At 36.6% G+C, this 14,394-nt stretch overlaps 1 protein-coding gene across 2 annotated transcripts in view; it reads right to left on the reverse strand.

The window, feature by feature from the left end:
* The window catches only part of GLCE (glucuronic acid epimerase), an 84,746-nt gene that overhangs the window by 5,965 nt on the left and 64,387 nt on the right, over positions 1-14,394 (reverse strand). For both annotated transcript variants that reach the window (XM_012728804.1, XM_004687636.2), the window contains 2 exons: positions 4,878-5,473; positions 2,166-2,411 (listed from right to left, as the gene is read on the reverse strand). In XM_012728804.1, coding sequence (XP_012584258.1) covers positions 2,166-2,411; positions 4,878-5,460 — 829 coding nt within the window. In that variant the 5' untranslated portion in view covers positions 5,461-5,473. The remainder of the gene's footprint in view (positions 1-2,165; positions 2,412-4,877; positions 5,474-14,394) is intronic.

Below are 14,394 nucleotides of genomic sequence, written 5' to 3' on the forward strand. Positions count from 1 at the left end.
TCCCAGGCTGTTCCTGAACTTTTCAGGAAAGGTGAAACTATTCTTTCTGGACCTTAGAAAATGCTCCACTGACTGGGAAACAGCTGTTTGAATCATGACAAGTATCAGTACTTGTTCCATATGTACAATTCTTAATAATTAAAAGCGATCACATAAACACTATGTGTGTGATCACATAAACACTATGTGTGATCACATTCACACTATGAAGAACTGAGATAAGATGGTCTGAATTGTCCTTAGTTTTGAGTAAGGTATCTGTATTTTAAGAAAGAATGAAAATCAAAGTCTATGATAGACACAATGCTCTTACTTATGCCCTACAAAGACATCTTGTCTCTGATTCCTTTTGTTCTGATCAGTGACTCCCATGTAACTTCAACTCCCTCCCCATCAAATACTTGTATTGAATGCAACTGCAGGCACACACAGGATAGTAAGACAAGCACCTCTTCCCAGCTAGCACACTCCCTCCAACAGGAAGTTCCAACTCTGAGCAGTGCCCCATTGACAGAGTAATACAGAATTCTTTCCCACAAGCTTGAAATTACTTTAGCAAGTAGTTGTTCTCCAATCAGTGGGAGTAGAATGAAGGGTTAAAGTCAAAATTCCTCAAGATGTGGGGACCTACCTTTTGCATTACCCTGGACATCCAAAAGTGCACAATGAAATCTATGCTCTAAACAGAATAGATTAAAAGATGGCTGCTGCTTTCCACCAGTATTCAGACAGTATTATTAATCAGTGAAAATATAAGTTCTTTGGTTGACTCAAAATCAAATGTCCTTTCACTTGGTCTAATCATTTCCTGATGTAATGACCTCACAGGTATCACAAGTATTCTTAAATACAGCCATGTATGGGCCTCCCTGGTGGTGCAAGGGGTTAAGTCTCAGCACTATGAAGCTATCTGCAGCCACTGCAGCCTGAGGTCAATCCCTGGCCAGGGAGTTGACCCACATGGTGCAGCAGACCTCTTTCTGTCTTGCCTACTGCTCCCTCAGCAGTGTATTTCAGTAGATCTGCCTGTTCTGTTCCCCACTCTGTCTCTGCTGAGTTCTTCAACCACCCCCTGTTACCCCAGCTCTTTTATGCATAAATAAATCTTTAAAAAATACAGCTATGTATGTTATCATCCAACTAAGTCTGTTGTTTTCCAATAAGCAAAGATGCTCTATATACTGGAATATCACAGAATGCCATAAGAGAAAAGAAGTTCTAGTCACAGAATAAAAACTAAAGGTCATCTACTATTTGCACTGCATTAAGCACTCATAAATCCACTACTTAAGACCATCTAGAATGAGTGGATTTGTATTGTGGCTTTCAAGGTCTATGAATTACACAGTCATCAATAAAGGACAAAGAAAGAACACAGAAGAAATCTTACAAGCTTTCTTCTCTCTGTTCATTGCAAGGTGGGTGGGAGACAGGACTGTGTTCTGTTCTTGACAACATTTCCCCAATGAGAATTAAGCCCAGGGTGCTAAAATTATTTCATTGTCTTTTTAGGTAATGGACTCATTAATTCTCAGGGATATTGATTAGTGGTAAAAAATACATTACATCCTAATTAATGAGACTGTCATAGTAAAAGGGGAAATGTTGCATAAAGTTAATTTGATTTTATAAATGATTTTATAATGAAATGATTTTAGATGAAGTTTAAGACAATCTAGTGTATTTACAAAGCTCAATATGGAAAGCAGGTCTGTTTGGTAATGCTATAAATCTTGGGGGAAAAAAAAACACAAAAGTTCCTGGTGAAAAGTAGGTAAAGGATGGGCTCTTTCATAAAGAAAAATTTCTCTCTTAATGCAAAATAGTTTAAAAATCAAAGAAAATTATGCTGTACTGAAAGATTAAAATAAACATACTCATTCCTACGGGATACAAAGGCCTGGAGGGAGAGAGCATGCAGGAGCCTGGATCTTAAGATTCAAACTATGGTCTGGCTCTTTAGACAGTCAATATTTCTTTTATAATGCTGAATTTCTAGCTGTTCCTTTTTTTAGGAACTCTACTTTGGTAACAATATTTGTTACTTTACATACATAATATAAAGGATCTGCTAATGTTTTATCAAGCCATGTAAATACTTTTAAGACACTTCAGGCGCCATAAATCAATATAAAATCAGCAGAAATACAGAATACTGTACTTACCTGGGGCAATGAACTGTTTAACACTGGTGAATCTAGACTTATCAGCTACATTAGCCATAAAACAGCCTTTTGGAACGGTCCAGTCATTAGGCTTGCTGTTTTTGTCCCTGTCGTCAGCTGTTTCATATACCTCTATGTGAGGGGGTTTCTCAGTTAGATTCTTGCTGTAATGACTTAACCCATACTGTGCAATCTGGATTGGGTAGAAATAGCCTTGAGGTCCCCATTGTGTAGATAAAGGTACACCTATAAAATAAAGAAACAAAAGAAATAACAATGTCCAGACACTTACGAACCTATTCTGAATATTATTCTTGTTTTATTTCTGGGGCATGCTAATAGAGCTAAGAGCAATTTTTTAGCTTCCTTATTATACAGTTTTCTTGATGACTAAAAATAGTACCAAATTAACCAAATATGAAAAACAAGACAAAGTGTTCATTAGCTCTCATTATTTGTAGATAGGTAACAGTGCAGTATTATAAATGACCTTTAAAGGAATTTTGATGTATGTCATTTTTGCTTATAGCTATAGATGTCAAGTTTTATAATCCTGTTTCATACAGTTTATTTTTACATCATTTTGTGCATTTTCCCATCTCAGTTGTTCTAAGAAAACTTTTAAATAGTATTTATTGCTACAATCATTATTGTCATAACTTCCCATGTGGAAAATAGAGTAATATCAAATTGCACAGATTCATCATGATGTATGGGTTGAGAGAGAAACTCTTCTCTGTAGTTCCAAAGTAAACATCAGATGGGTTCAGCAGAAAAGGGGACCTACAGAATCTTACATGTTTTGATGTAGATTCAAAAGTTTAAGGAATTAAGGATGATAAGAGGTTAAGAAACCTAGGCTATGGATAAGTCCTTTAACTTCTGTAGTCTTTCTCTAATGAGGGGGTCGGGAAGGGGGGAATGTTTTAAAAATTCAAATAGAATTATTTTCATAATAAAAAGAAAATATGTATAACCTCACTAAAGGTGAGTGGTGACTACAATAATGGGTAACTGGCTTAAGAACTGAAAAGTGATCAGAACAGTAGGAGAGAAACTACTTAGTACTCAAAATAATTTATGATGATGATAAAGACTGAATCATGAATCAATGGGGAAAAGAAGAACATTTCAATACATGTCAGGGAAAAGAAATCTAAACTCAAACCCTGACCTTATACCATTTGCCAAAATATAAATCAATTTAGTTGGACTAAAAAGTCAAATGTTAAGAAAACCAAAATCATAAAACTATTAAAAAATCCATAAGTTTAGTAAACAAAACCAAAAACTTGTAAAACTAACAAAAAGTAAAGTCAACCAAGTGAAGAAATTACCTTTAACAACATGTAAAATGTTGCTATTCTCACTATATGTTCACACAAATATATTTTTACAAACATTACAAAGACGGGGAAAGAACACGGTTAAAGGCATATGACAAATCATTGACTGCCACAGAAAGCAAATCATAAGATATCTTTATAAAAAAACCATTAAAAAAATAATGTACCATGTTAGTAAGTTAGGTGGTAACAGCATCCTTATACGGTGCTACTGGTTGCACAAGTAAGTACAACCTTTTTGGAAAGATCAGTTTATGTTATTTGAATAGATAATTTGTATCCTAGGAAAACCCTCTGAGGATATAATCAAATAACAAATGATTAATCATGAACATCTATACCACTAGGTAATATTCGACGAAAAAAGGAGACAACGCAACTGGCTATACAGCATGATCCCAATTTGTTTAAAATTTGTATTTGCAAGAAGAAAAGTTGGTTTTCACATGGTTTTGGGTGCTTTTTACCTGTCCTTTAGTCTTAAGCACCTATTAATTTCATACATTTAAAAAGTACTTTAAGAAAGGTGCTCAATAGTAGATATCTTTGAAGTCTAAAACACCAATACTCTCCTGAACACTAATAAAAATAATAAGGACAAAACATGCCTATGTACAAAGATCATTAGAGAATACAAAAAATTATAATAGTTATCTTGAAGTGGTAAGAATGTTAGTACAACTTCTCCCTTCCAAAATAGTGGTAAAGATATTATGAAACATTGAACCAATTTTATAATAAAATGAACAAAGTAAAATAACACCTAAACCAAACTGTTTCAAACACATCATTAATTTTCCACATTTAAGTGAGGGACTTTAAAGTCAAAATAAATTTGGCTTTCTGATCAACCCTAGGTTTCAAACACATATTCCAAAATGTACTAACTGAAAGACAGTATGTAACAGACTAGAGGGGTTCAGTGCAGGGTCAGACAAAATGGTGTCTGTGGCCCGTTTTGTCCCTCTGGCGATGACACCAGGCTAGTCTATAACAAGACTGCACAGGAACATGGGTGGGTCCCCTGGTGACCTACGTCCATTTCACATGCTCTCTCACAGGTCATCACTGTTTATTTCATGCAACATTTCTGGAGATACTATGCCTTGACTTTACTGGAGGGGATTTTAGATTCTGGAGCAGGTTAATGGAATAATCTTACTTGATGAGATATGATTTTACTGAAGTCTAAAATCCTCTCATCTAGAAAGTTGCCCTAGTTCAGACTTAACAAAAGGTGTCTTGACAGTAAGTGATGTATATACTTGCTGTATAATTAACACCTGTGGGGATATCCTTATTCCTCAACAGAGACTAGAAAAATGCAGTGGCAGACTAGAAAAATGCAAAACAAAAAGATACCAACCTTCAACCCCACTTATGCACTTGACTCTGTCTCGGACTTCCACATTGTAGCCTTCAAAGGACATAAACACACCATCAGGGTGATAAGGAGCTCTCTGTGCATAGACTTTGGAATAGCTATGAGAGAATTCAAACCTCTCATAGCCATCATACTGAACCACCTTTCCATAAACGTCAAAATATTTCTCTATCCAAGTGAATGGAAGAAAGACTTCATTCCCCTCTCGTCTCGCTTTTATTGTGTGATCGTCATTTATGAGACAGTCAATTTCTTCATATTTGAGCCCCAACACCTTGCTTCCCCCATTGCTATTGAAGCCCCCTACAACTGGAGGTGCTTTCTGCTGTTCCTGAGGAAATGCCTCCTCAGCCTGTTGCTTGCCCATGTGGTTCACATAGTTGTTACTCTCAGATGCTGCTGCTCTTTTTTCTAATCCATCCACTCTGAAACCACTACTGTGGCGTGAAAACTGGATCGCTTTGTCACTGGAACACTTATTCCACAAAAGTACTGTGACCAAAGTGAAGAGTGCGCAGATGATAATCAAAGTTTTATAGTTGACCCGAGCTGCCAAGCAACGCATATTCAGACCATACCTGTGGAGGCAAGAATAGAAATTCATGCAAAGATGTACTACTGACATTTCGCAGATTAAGGTTTGCTTTCTTTTTTTACGATGAACAACTATAATGGGCAAGTTCATTAATTGCATGCAATCTGATGACATTTAAATTTACTAACTCAAACTTTTCAACACAAACCAAAAAAAGGTAAGAGGAGCTTTTTCTTAAAATGCCCAGCATAATCCTTCAAAGCAGAGATTCCTGAAACTCTTTTGTATATGGCTCTCCTGGCATCTAAACAATTATTTCGTAACTTCCTAAGTCAAAAGGAACATCTAAGAGTTCCATGTATTAAACAGTTGAACTCAAACAATTTGATATGTATTTCTATCCTAGTAACATAGAAGCTATTTGCAATACAGGTCAAGGTAAACACAAACATCCATGTTTCCAAATTCAGTAGTGAACATTCATGCTCTCACCCTATTTGACCTCTCAGCATATAAAATAGTCAATCCCTCTTTCCCTTTTGATAAACTTTCTCCCATGGCTTCTAGGATACCATTCTCTCTTGGTTCTCCTCACAAGTAACTGGCTGCTGCTTCTTAGATATCTTTGATCTTTTCTTCTCATCTCACTGAACTTTAAATGCTGGAATACTTCACAGTCCCAGTTCTCAAACCACTTCTTCATCCCCTTTTACTTGACTGCATTATTTGTATTGAGGTAACTGTGGTTTACAGAACTATAAGGATTACAGGCTCACTCCTCTTCAAGTGTATGTTATCACCCCAGGTCCACAACTAAAGCACCTCTAACCCTCCACCTCAGTCCATCGTGACTCCTTACCTTCTGTCCCTCCTGCCCCCTTTCTGATAGCTAAACCATGTAGACAGATTTCAAAGATTGTTTTGTTTGCTCAGATCTCTATCCACTCCTGGATGAGTTCACCCAATCTCAGTTTTAAATACAGTTTATAAGTTGACTATTCCCAAAATTCTACCTCCAGGCCAGAACTTTTTTTTTAAACTGCAGACACAGACGTGCCAAGTGGCAATCCAAGTAATTGACATTTTTACTTTGTAGTTCAAAGAGACTTCTGAAACACTAACATCCTAAATGTAACTCTGAATCTTTCCCTTCAACTTAGCTTTCCTTTTCTACTGATGAAACCAAGTATTTTGTTTCTTGATACTTGATATTCGATAGCCAGTCAGTCAGGAAATCCTGTTGGCTCTACCATCAAATTATGCCAATCTCTTTTTACCAACTTTACTATTACCACCACGCCAGAGCCACTCTTATCTTTCACTTGGAATACTGAATGATGTCTGAACAGGTCACCCTGCTTCTACTCTTGCTCTACTGTTCTATCCCCAAGTGTGTCTATCAGTCAGAATGATGTTTTTAAATGTAAGCCTGATCAAGTCATCTTAATAATTTGGATGGAATTTTTTAAAAGGTTTATTTTTATTTTTGCATACAGAACTGAGGTACAGGCCAGAGGTGCAGAGATGGTGAAGAGGATTCACCAGAGACAGAGTGAGGAGCAGAACAGGCCAATGACAAAGCACACTGCTGAGAGGAGCAGTGGGCGGGTCAGGAGAGGTCTGCCATGCCATGTGGGTCACCTCCGGGACATGCAGGGATTGAACTCATGCTGAAGTGGCTTTAGCTTCTTAGAGCTGTGCTTTAACCCGCTGCGCCACCAAGGAGGGCCCAGGAGAAGAATTTGATGGTGTTGCCATATGAGCCATATGGTAAACTAGTCAGGACTGCAGTAAAAGTAGTCAGGCTACCTGTTGCCGAGGATATTGGGAAGTACAGGAAATTATGGGCAAATTGCTTGTATATGCAATATATGAAGTAGCTCAGTCTGCTGGTTAATGGAGTTCTATTATTGCTGTCTGTTACAGCAGTAGCTTTGTAAATTACTGTATGGGGTAAATCTGTAACTACTTATTTTAGTCATGGTAATCCTCCTTCTTGGTTCCCGCCCGGCCCCCCCCCCCCAAAAATCCTTTGGCAGTAATGAGGTAAAAAAAAAAAATCAACTCTCAAAATGAAATGACATGTTTAGTGCAAAACAACACAATGGAATTTGCTTTTGAAGAAAGTTGAGGATGAATGCGTAATTCACTTGTTTCTTTCAACTGCAAGAGATTTTAATGACTGAAAATACCTTTATTTGGCTCTCACTTTTGATTAAATTTGGCATGCTAAAGAACCCTTGATTGCATGTTATTTTCTTTTAAAATGTTGTAGGTCAGTATTTTACTGTCTTAAAGCACTGGAGGTAACTGATGAGTGGTTTGATTTCAGTTAGATATTTGTCACTTTCTACATGACTTTTCTCTGGATCTTTTGTTTATCCTAGAATTCTGCAGTTTGTGAGGATGCATTACAGTATACTTGATTTACTGTTTCTTCACTAGGTGTGACCCCTCAACCTGAAAGCCTTTTTTATATTATTGCTTAATAGAAATACTTTCCTACAACTCTGAGTATATTGGGAAAAAACAAGAACTGGGCTACAGGACAGAGGTGTGGGGGTGGTGAGAGGGGTCACCAGAGACAGAGTGGGGGGCAAAACAGATAGATGTACTGAAATACACTGTTGAGGGGAGCAGCGAGCAGGACAGGAAAGGTCTTCCATGCCAAGGAGGGCACCTCCCTGGCTGGGAACTGAGCTAGTGGCTACAGATAGCTTCATAGCAGGTTGCTTTAACCTGCTGCATCACCAGGGACAGCCCTTTTCTGGTTATTTTAGGCCTTCTTTCATATCTTATCAGTTTTTCTCTCATTCCTGGTGGGCTTTGGTTACTAATTCATATTTAAAACAGAATGACTCATTAGCCAACACAAATCTTCTCTGTTATTGCGCAGCTGGTCTGTTTTCTGGTTAGACTGCTCTCCTGAGGTGGCGGTGTGAGTTGGATACAGGCTGACAAGCATCATTCTTTTAGGAGTATGGGTGGGAAGCAGCAATCCTAAATGTCAGAAAGAAGATGGCTTTTTCTTGTTGTTATTCAAGGGATATAACTTGTATTTAAAAGTATTTGCCTTTCCTGACTTTTCTAAAGAAAGTCTAGTGCTTTGCCTGGGGCTCACTCAAGCTGTCAGCAGTGCACATGCAGTAGAGTGGGAGAAGTCTAAGGAGGTGAGGGGAGAGTGCAGCTGTGTCTTCTGGTACTCAACAGAGATCCAGAAATGCATCCATTATCACTCTTTGGTATTCTTCTATTTATTACTTCTATCCATATTATTAATGGGGCATCAGAAGAGGAAGCTAGAAAAGATAAGGATTTAGTCTATCTTGGAAATTATAGACAGATTTTTAACAGCTGAATATCTAGTAACATATTTTATCATCTGCATTATTACCATGAGAAAATGTGCTGAAGAGATTAAAAACCAAAGTGGGTTACAGGCAAATCTTCAGAAACCATACATTTATGAACCGAGGATTTCCTAATATTGTAATGTAGGCAAACTTAACACCAAATGGTGTTTATATTTAAAAATGCTTCATTAAAAACATCTATGTGCAGGGCCCTCCTTGGTGGCGCAATGGGTTAAAGCACAGCACTATGAAGCTATTGAAGCCACTGCAACATAAGTTCAATCAATCCTTGGTCAGGCAGGTAATCCACATGGTGTGGCATACCTTACCTGACCTGCCAGCTGCTCCCCTCAGCAATGTATTTTAGTAGATCGGCTTGTTTTGCTCCCCACTCTGTCTCTGGTGAATCCTCTCATCCCCACCCCACCCCATCCCCACCACACCTCTGGCCTGTACCCCAGTTCTGTATGCATAAATAAAAAATCTTAAAAAAAAAATCTATGTGTAACATTAGACTTATCTGTCAGCTGTACCCAACATTTAAATCAATTAAAATAGCAGTAAAGCAATATAAAATCTTCTGTCCCTTCTTTCAGTCCTTCCTCCATGACTCAAATGAGAATAACCCTTTCTAAAGAACTAATCCACCATTATGATGAGGTCCAGATAGGAAAGTAAAGAAAAATCAAAATTAAAAGTTTTTGATAATATTTATGCTCAGAATTTGTTATTTGATACTACTCCTTAATAAAGGCAGTTAGGGTTTCTTAGGGAAATGGATGAGCCCATGAAACCTTGCCATGCCAGGAAACAAGGAAAACTTTCAAGTATCCATGGGATAATCCAGTAGGTAAAACATTCAATGGAGGATAGGTAAAACAAGACTGAAAAAATATTTATAATTGCAGAAGCTGAAAGTAGGTATGACAGAGATTCACTGTATTACTCTCTATACTTACATAATACACTTTTTAAAATTTACACTTTTATGTTGAAATGTTTCCTTAATTAAAAAACACAGCAAAAGAGACATAGGACAGGAATCAGTCTGAAGAATCCCCGTGCAAAGAGTTGTTGAGAATTACATTGATGCTGACTGATAAACACACTGAAATCAATATCAATTCATGAGTCTAAAATGGCAATGAAAAAGAAAGTCAGAAAGAAAATTTTGAGCATATTCTGATGCTTGATAAATATTCATAGCTAAGTGAAAGAATTCTTCTATCTTGCCACTGAAAGAAGAATCTATTTCAAAACAAGCCAGTTGCCCCACATGGTAAAGGTGAACCTCTATAATGAAGAGCTCAGTGGTCAAATTTAGTCTCATGAATGGTACCAATACTGTGTCTCTTGGTAAGTAAAAACAAAAGGTCCATTCCTTATCATATATCCCAAAGATGTTTAACTTAGATCTCTTAGTCCTTTAGATTTAACTTCTAGGGCCCTCCCTGGTGGTGCAAGGGGTTAAAGCGCAGCATTATGAAGCAATCCAGTCACTGCAGCATGAGTTCGATCATCAGTCAGGGAAGTGACCCACATGCTCACATGGCCCAGCAGACCTCTCCTGTCTCACCCACTACTCCCCTCAGCAGTGTATTTCATATGTCCACCTGTTCTGCTCCCTGCTCTGTCTCTGGGTAGTTCGCTCAGCCCCTGCATAATAAATGAGTAATAAATCTTTTTTTTTTTTAAACGATTTAACTTCTAGTTAGCAGGAAATACAAGGAATAAGAGGAGCACGTTACATTTGGAAGCAAAAAGATAAAACATTGTGCAGGACAGCTGAGTCCTTTCCCCTCAATAATGTATTGGTAGAAAAAAAGAACTGGGTTCCATTTTATTAGAGACTTAAGGCATATAAATTAAAAAAAAATATTTATATATGCATACAAGAACTAGGGTACAGACCAGAGGTATGGGGGTGGGGGGTGGGGAGTGGGAGATTTCACCAGAGTGGGGAGTAGAACAGATAGAACTACTGAAATACACTACTGAGGGGAGCAGTGGGCAGGTCAGGAGAGGTCTGCTGCTCCATGTGGGTCAGCTCTCTGGCTGGGGATCAAACTTGTGCTGCAGTGGCTGTGAAGAATGTCACAGTGCTGCACTTTAACCTGTTGCACCACCAGAGAGGGCCCAAGGCATATAAATTTTAAGATGTGGACTTTGGTCCTTTGCTGGGCATTTGACTCTGTACTTGATAAAGGAAAGACAGACTGCTAATTAAAGGAAGAAGATTGCAAAACAACATGTACAATATGATCTCACTTCAGTGAACAGTCTATATACACGGGTCATTATTTTCTAATTTTCCATTACTTGTTATCAAATTTTTTACATAAAAATGAGAATGAAGAAGGCAAAGTCAATTTTGCTAAAATAATAAAAGGTATAAAGATACAACATAAAAGCTAAAAATGCCCTTAAGTATTTAGTTTACCATTCTGGGGAAGCAAGGAGGAGATAAGAGAGACAGAAGGAGGGCACAGAGGAAAGAAAACCTTGATATTGACATATACTGTTAACTATCAAAATGGCACACCTAAAGGTAAATGTGATCATTTTACTATAATGTTGCTCAAATTATAAAACTGACACAGAAACTTTCAAATTTTAATATTGCACTAACATTTTGCTAAGTATAAGTGACACTAACTTTAAATGCTAAAACAGGCTTTCTGCTGAGTGGTGATAAACTCCCTGCTTATTTTAAAGCATTTGCCATATTTATGACTTAGATTACCCTTTCAGGCTAAAAAAAGAAAGAGGAAAACTTAAAAAAAAAACCCCATAATTTCAACAATCTTAAAACCTCACCTATCGGTTGCCCTAAATATTTATTTCATTAGAACATAATGCAATAAAAATAGGCTTTGCTAACTTTGGAAACCTAAATCAGAAAATAACATTCAGTAAGCATCATACAGTAATTGATTGAAATAACTTCTTTACAGAAAATAACTAAAATTAGGGAAAACGAAATATAACTTAGTTTTTACTTGGGAAAGCAAACAGTTCTCTTCTAAAATGATTTATAATTCAAAGAACTCTTGTGTGATACTTTACTTTTCAAGTTAATTTTCCTGATTATTTCAAGTAACACTGGAATACTTCTGCAAACATTAAGAACGTCAGTAAATATTTATGAGCTTTTAAAGTATAAGGGTCAAATTTCAGTTAAGAATAATCTTTAAATATATTTTAAAAATTTTAATTGAAAGAAGTTACTGTTTTTTCTAATCATCTGAATAATACAGACCAAAGAATGGTTGTTCATCATTTTATGTATTTATAGATCTAGTAGTTTCTTATGACTCCTTGGCATTAGTGAACAGAAGAAATGGGGGGTGCTTAATAAATAATCAAACCAACTTACTGGTTCAGCAACTACTGAGACTATTCTTGTCCATAAGGCCGTATTAGTAGGAAACATGTTTATAAAAAATAACGCTGTGAAACAACTGTAAAAAAGTTAGGAAGAATATAAAGTTACTCTCCCTTAACTTTTTAAGCTTCTAGGTGGCATATCTGCACCTGCCAGCTCCTGTTTCCCCAGATAACTATTTGGCATACTCCCTTCCTTCATTTAGGTCACCCTTACATGCCAATTCACCAGACCACCCTATCTAAAAGAACAGTTCTCACCATTCTCTACCTCCTTACTCACTTTACTTTTCATCAAAATAGTTGTTGCCACTTGGTAGTATACATATTTGGATTATCAGTCATCTCTAGTCAACTCTAACCAAGTTTCACGATGGTTAGGATTTTGCTTTTCTTGGTCACTGCTGGATCTCTAATACCTAGAAATGTGCCTGGTTCATGGTAGTATCTAATAAACACATGTTGAGTGAACAAATATTAAACGGACAATTTTTTAAAATAAGACATATGAAATAGACAATTGTTTTCTTTCCCTTATTTCAGTATTTTGAAATGATCCAAATAAAAATAAGCACAATCCACTGACACATATAAAAAGATACAACGGAATATAGATCGCCATACTATGGCTAACTGTTTAAAATGGATTTACAATTTAATTACTGCTGTTAGTGAAGTTCCATTTGTTTGTTGCTTGATAGATCAAGTTTTAAATTACACAAGTGGTTAAGTATTTCATGATAGATTGAACTCAGTATTTTTGGTGGTCAGGATGCTCTCAGTAATGCACACAACTAGTGTTCTTTAGTAACCACTCAACACAAAGGGCTAAAACACGAAAGTAATTCTGCTAGTTTACTTTTTTATTAAGAAGTTAAAATTATCTTTAGTATAATGGCTTATAATACTTCAAATAAGATTGTATCATCCACATTTCACATTTTACAGATGGAAGAGACTAAGACTTGTTAATAAGAAACAGCAGATTTTTACCAAAAACCATTTGAACTTATACATGAGGGTTTATTCCTGTGCTCTCTCTTGGTTTGGTCTTTGTGATTGTCTTTATGCCAATACAATCCTAATTGATTACTGTAGCTTTGCATTAAGTTCTGAAATGCTAACGAATAGACTAAGTTAAATAAAGCATTTTACTTATTGCTACCATATATTTACTTTAGCCTGAGATCTTTTAGTAAAATGTCTATACGAATGCTGATTTGAAATGACTTACATTGTCATGAGGAGATAAGAACTGGACATACGGGAACCAAATGACAAAAAAATCATATCGCAAAGGTGTTAAATGTATTTGTTGAATCTGCAAATATAATAAAAAGTAATGTGGCATCTAATTAGGAAAAAGAAAGATGCTGCATGGGGTGAACGTTCATTTAAGCAGAATAAAGATGGTGTCTAAGAGATATTAGCCAGCATTATGTGACACTCTTTTTAAATACAGGACAATATATTTTAGATAAAGATTTTCTTACCTACAGTGCAAAGTACTTTCACACTCATCTCTTCATTTAATTAATACAACAATTCATGAAATGGAGAGGAGAGTGGGCACTATTTTACAAAAAGCAAAATGGTTCAGAGGTATTTAAGTAGCTTCCCTAAATAATGAGGTGGCGCCAACCATGGAATCATGTCTTTTGATTCCAAACTCTATTATAGTAATGATTCGCATAGCTAGCAGATGAAATCTCATCTGGGCTGAGAATAAATGTGTCAAGATCTTCACAGGTGATTCTGATGATTACAGTAATTAGGTTGGGGAACCAATACACTATACACCAGTTCTTAAAATTTTACTGGGCACCTGAATTACCTGAAAGGCTTGTTCAAGCACAGTTTGCTGGGTTCAACTTCCAGGGTTTTTAATTCACTAAATCTGATAACCAGTTCCAGGTGAAAAATCTGTATCATTGAACCACACTATAACCCTACACATTAAGTATATTTAACAAGTACTGTTTGCAAACAATGAAATGTGTGTGCTCCTCAAATTGCAAACCATTTTAGACAATTCTGAAGATTAAGGTCTTTAGCACACTGATTTTTGCAGATAAATCAATACTCCCACTGAGTATTGAGAGATGTTCAGATAATGTCCTTGCTTGCTATTATTTTTAGAGATTTATTTATTTATGCATTGCAGAACTGGGGTACAGGCCAGAGGTGCAGGGGTGGTGAGAGGATTCACCAGAGACAGAGTGGGGAA

Source organism: Condylura cristata, unplaced genomic scaffold (assembly GCF_000260355.1).
Source record: "Condylura cristata isolate star-nosed mole 26May11 unplaced genomic scaffold, ConCri1.0 scaffold00023, whole genome shotgun sequence".
NCBI classification, from domain to species: Eukaryota; Metazoa; Chordata; class Mammalia; order Eulipotyphla; family Talpidae; genus Condylura; species Condylura cristata.